Source organism: Myotis brandtii, unplaced genomic scaffold, assembly GCF_000412655.1.
Source record: "Myotis brandtii unplaced genomic scaffold, ASM41265v1 scaffold259, whole genome shotgun sequence".
NCBI lineage: Eukaryota > Metazoa > Chordata > Mammalia > Chiroptera > Vespertilionidae > Myotis > Myotis brandtii.
This window is the reverse complement of record NW_005359840.1, coordinates 1,563,599-1,569,130: the sequence shown is the minus strand read 5'-3', so window position 1 is coordinate 1,569,130 and position 5,532 is coordinate 1,563,599. Positions and strand designations below refer to the sequence as shown.

At 42.2% G+C, this 5,532-nt stretch overlaps 1 protein-coding gene across 1 annotated transcript; it reads right to left on the bottom strand.

Moving 5' to 3' along the window:
• Window positions 1-239: 239 nt before the first annotated feature.
• LOC102253195 (adapter molecule crk) lies at window positions 240-4,659 on the bottom strand. The gene is made up of 3 exons (XM_014541048.1): window positions 4,648-4,659; window positions 2,736-2,792; window positions 240-1,094 (listed from the first exon to the last, which is right to left on the bottom strand). Exons 1-3 carry the CDS (start codon window positions 4,657-4,659, stop codon window positions 432-434), a joined length of 732 nt encoding a protein of 243 aa, XP_014396534.1. The 3' UTR covers window positions 240-431.
• Between the last annotated feature and the right edge of the window lie 873 nt (window positions 4,660-5,532).

The following is a 5,532-nucleotide window of genomic DNA, read 5'->3' as shown; positions in this document are numbered from 1 at the left end:
CATGTGCCAGGCATTGATAAAAATGGGGCCCAGGTGGTGGGGCTCAGTGGTTGAGCATTGATCTATGAATCAGAAGGTCACGATTTGATTCCTGGTCAGGTTTCAGGCTCGATCCTCAGTAGTGGGGTGCAGGAGGCAGCTGATCAATGATTCTTTCTCATCATTGATTTCAGAACAATGATAAAAAGAAAGGAACAGGTTAGAATGTAGATGAGAAAAAAATATTTTAGGTTAATTCCTGTGAATTCAGGTGGTGTTATTAATCAAAGTATGTTTAGTAGACCAATCAGAACATTCAGTTATACAGTTTTAAGCTAATTCATTCCAAAACAGGTTTTCTATAAAAGAGAAAACCCAATTAAATGCCCAAATCAGTACTTAATGGTTCAACATCTACAACATCACAATGCTGGAGCTTGTATTCAGCATTCCTACAAAGCTCTAAGAGGTCTAAAAGGGAGATCCTGTAGCAGATCTCTTCTTTCTATATTTTGCACATTATGTACCTCCAAAGCCAAGGCTGTCTTGTCGTAGGCATTAGGGACTCGCTTCTGGATTACCCTGGCATAAATGGGCCCATTCTGGAGGTTAGGGAGCGGAGTGTTGACGCTGGGTTGGGCATAGGGCCCAGGCTCCGGCCCACCCAGTGGCTGTGGGTGGGAACCCTCCTGGTTACCTCCAATCATAGCCGATACTGAGGCGGGGACAGGTCTATACTTCTCCACGTAAGGGACTGGAATCATCCCCCTCTTGCCTTCCATGTCCTCTGCATTCCACCACTGCTCTTCAGGCTTATCCCGGATTTTCAGGATGTCTCCTTTCTTAAAGGGAAGATCTTCTTCATCATTCCCATTAAAGTCAAAGAGGGCTCGCACATACTCTATCTCCTCCTGCCTGAGATTCACTCCACTACCCTGCCTGGATCTGGAAACTGGTTCTATCAACGTTGTAGTGTCCAAATAGTGTATTTTGTAGAATTCCAGTAAAGCAGGCAATGAATCAAACTCTTGATCTCCTATTCGGAGCCTGGAGGGGCTCACCCCAGCTACTCCTCTCCTCCGAGTCGAAGTTGCCCGCCATGGCCGCCTCGGTGCCTACACGCAGGGCCGCCGCGGCCACGCGTGCCCCTCCAGCTCATCGCCCACCACCCAGCACACCGGCTCGGACCTCAGCCTAACAGCAGCGCCCGAAATGGCGGTGGAGGCCGCGGGCTGAAATCAATAAATATTTTTTAAATGGGGTCATGCTGTACATACTAGTAGGTGTTATAACGAGTTCTTCACTTCATAGATCACTAATGTCTTTCCTGTTAAAACCATACTTATAAAACTACTTATTTATCATTCATTTTAATTGATCTCAGAGAAAAGAAGGGAGAGAGAGAGAGAAACATTGATGTGAGAGAGAAACATTGTTCCATTGTTTCCCACACTCACTGGACTGGGCATTGAATCTCCAACCTGGGACCATGGCAGGTTGGCCTGCTGTGGGAGGTTGGCTGTGGGAGCATACTGACCACCCGGCTGGCTGGCGGGGAGAAGCCTCACCCATGCACAAATTCGTGCACTGGGTCTCTAGTATGTCTATAAATGTCTTGTTCAGATATTTTATCAAAGGCATGAAAACACACAACACAAAGTTATATGGAAGGATGACTTGGTACTCATACATTTTTTCATGTTTAAATAATTTTGAAATGGGAAAAACTTATTGATATTTCTCCACAAATTTCCTTTTGATTATAACATATCAAACTTACCATATAAAGACTTTTAAACAACTATCTTAAGGCCATGCAAGCAAATAAAGGAAGACATGGAGAACAACAGGAAACCAATACATGGACAAAATATGAATATCAGCAAAGATACAAATTATAAAAAAGAAACAAAAAATAATTTCTGGAGCTGAAAAGTACAATAACCAAGATGAAATATTTTACTACAGAGGTTAAAATGCTTTAAGCAAGACAAAGAAATAATCAGCAAGCATGAAGATAGGACAATTGAAGTTTTTAAATTTGAGGAAAAAAAAGAAAACAGATAATGAAAAGTGAACAGAATTTAAATTAACTGTGGGACACCACCAAGCAGATCAGCATAAACATTATGAGAATAGAGAGGGAAAAGACAGAAAAAAGGGGTAGAAAGAATATTTAAAATTAAAATGGCTCTAGACCAGCGGTTCTCAACTTGTGGGTTGCAACCCCTTTGGGTGTCGAATGACCCTTTCACAGGTGTCGCCTAAGAGCATCGGAAAACACATATATAATTACATATTGTTCTTGTGATTAATCACTACGCTTTAATTATGTTCAATTTGTAACAATGAAATTGGGGGTCACCACAACATGAGGAACTGTATTAAAGGGTCACGGCATTAGGAAGGTTGAGAACCACTGCTCTAGACCATGTAAAAAACTAGAAGTCATCATTCCACCCTAACAATAAGTAAAAGGCTAGTCAAACTGAAAAATCAACAACTCATCTTGTATTTGTCAGAAAAGTAAGGTCACAAAGCAAACCTCAGCCTTCAAAATGGGATAGATCAACAGACAAAGAATCAAAGCTTACCAAAGCAGAAACCCATAGGCACAAATTTTCATGGGAATCAGTGCCAAGCTACACAAAACTGAACTATGACACATTGCTGAAGGCTCAGCATAGGTAAGTGTGAGACAAAAACTCCAGGAAGACCCAGTTATTGGGAGACCCCCACACTTTTATTAGTTTTACCTCTAAGGGCTCATCCACTTTTTTGCGGTGACTACTGGAGAAAATACCCTCACTTTTCTGGTACGAAGAGGGGAAAATGAAATGTTTTTGAAATATGCCAGAGAATCCTGTCCTTCTTAAAAATGTCTGTTCTGAGGAGAAACTATTGGAACTAGAGATGAACTTACTTGGAAGAAGAGAAATACTCAACTTCAGCCCCTTCTAGACTTTTACTTAGATGAAGGGAATAAGGAAAATACTAACTAAAGCTCACACTACCCAAACTGTCCCATTGAAGGTGGGGAACTTAAAAGTATATGTGAAGTTCATACTTTAGAGACACAGTTTCACTAAAAGACTGATACTTAACCATATAGGACTATAGAATGTTTTCCCTCTCCCCCTAACCAGTGGTCGGCAAACTGCGGCTCGAGAGCCACATGCAGCTCTTTGGCCCCTTGAGTGTGGCTCTTCCACAAAATACCATGTGCGGGCACACATGTACCGTGCGATTGAAACTTCGTGGCCCATGCACAGAAGTCGGTATTTTGTGGAAGAGCCACACTCAAGGGGCCAAAGAGCCTCATCTGGCTCGTGAGCTGCAGTTTGCCGACCACTGCAAACCTATCATCATATTACTGAAGGCCTAGGTATAAAAATTCTTTTTACACAGCACATCATGTCTGGCTATTAAGAAATAGTTACAAGACATACTAAAAGGCAAACAACAAACAAATAAGAAAAAACACACACCACAATTTGAAGAGGTAGAACAAACATTAAAACCAGACTCAGATATGACAGGGGTGTTGGAATTAGTAGGCCAAAGATTTAAAACACCTATAATTAAAATACTAAGGGCTCTAATAGATGAAGTAGATAGCATGAAACAATGTAACAATCAAAGATTGGGCGTATACACAGAGGTGAAAATTTTAAGAAACAAAAAATGATGGAGATCTGAAACACTGTTACACTGTAAGTTATAAGTAAACTGGAAATGGCAGAGTAAATAATCTCTAAGTTTGAGGATATCTCAATAAAATCACAAACGCTGACAAAGAGAGTGACGAAAAAGAAAAAAACAACAAAATATCCAACAACAATGAGACAACTACAAAATGTGTGATATACACATAATAAGAATCCCCCCCCCAAAAGAAACAAAGAAAGAAAAGGGAACACAATAACTTTAAAACAATAACAACTGAGAATTTTCTCAAATTAATGTCAAACAATAAACCACAGTTTCAGGAATCCCAAAGGACACTGAGCAGGCTAAACTCAAAAAAATACAATAAGTATATCATTTTCAACTATGGAAAATCAAAAATTTGAAACCACAGAGAAAAATACCTTACCTATACAGAAACAAATATAACAAACTAGAGTCCTGGTGCACAAAATTCGTGTACGGAGTGTGGGGAAGTCCCTCAGCCCGGCCTGCCCTTGGGGGATTGGGCCTAAACCGGTAGTTAAACATCCCTCTAGCAATCCAGGACGCTGCATGCACGAGTGACCATACTTTTCATACAGGTGAAAGGCATTTTGCTGTTGTATGGGCAGCTACATTTGTTTGCCCTGATTATAAAAAGTAGTACATAACATGATCCTTCTGAGGCAGTAGTACCATTTTCCCCATCTTATGGGTGGAAAAACTGAAGCAGAGAGAAGTTAAGTAACTGGCTTTGTCACAGTTATAAGTGTCAGAATCAGGGCTGACCACAAAATGTGCAAGCCAGAGTCCATGCATGTCATCGCTGCATCATCCTGTTTTTTCAGTGTTAGAGTAGCCTTGCCAGGTTCTAATTTTTAAATTTCAAAGACTGTTCCCAATATATAGGGTAGGGTCCCTAGGCCTGGCTGGAAATCAGGGCCGATCTGCTGGACAACTGGTGGATGGGGCGATAGAGGGGCCCCCGCTGGCACCCACCTTGGCTGGCATCCTGGTGCCACATGCTGGCCAGCCCTGCTCCCCAATCACCACTGCCGGTCGCCTCCCTCTCTGGGGGCAGCTCAGGCATTGAGCTTCTGCTCCCTGGTGGTCAGTGTGCATCATAGCGACCTGTCGTTCTGCTAGTTGTTCTGCTATTTGGTTGATTTGCATATTAGGGTTTTACTATATAGGAGGATTGTTAAGTGAAAAGGATGTGCTAGGATAGCAGAATAGCTTCCCAGACACAAGGGGTTTTCACAATCACCCACAGCGTCTTCTTCTTGACCCTTCATTAGCTACTCAACAGAAACTCTGGGGGTAGAATGGGAGAATGGTAAGAACCTTTATCAGTGATGCAGGCTTGTAGGACAAAGGCAGAATGAGACAATACACTGAATTGCATGTGTTTGAGGTTGCCATTTTGAAAACGGTTACATCTTAATTCAATGGTGTATATGAATTTGGATTTACAGATGTAAATTCTAAAGAAAAATTTAGTTTTTAAAAATCTATAATGATAAAAAGGTAATATGCTAATTACTGGTAGGTCAGATGTCCTTCTGGATGTCATTCCAGATGTCCTTCCTGACAAAGCTGGGGCCTGAGGGAAGCCAGCCCAGGTCCCGGGTGCCTGTGGGCAGCCTGAGGGAAGCAGCCTGGGTCCTGGGTGCCTTCAGGTGGCCAGAGGAGAGAAGCCTGGGTCCTGGGTGCCAGAGGGAAGCCAGTGCCAGCAACCAGGGGAAGGAAGGCCTACCCTTGCATGAATTTTTGTGCATCAGGCCTCTAGTTATGTATACAATACCTTTAGTTTTCTAAAAGCTGTGATGTGGATGTGGTGAATAGACTTTAAGGTGGGCCCATTGAGGCCAAATGCCTTGTCCA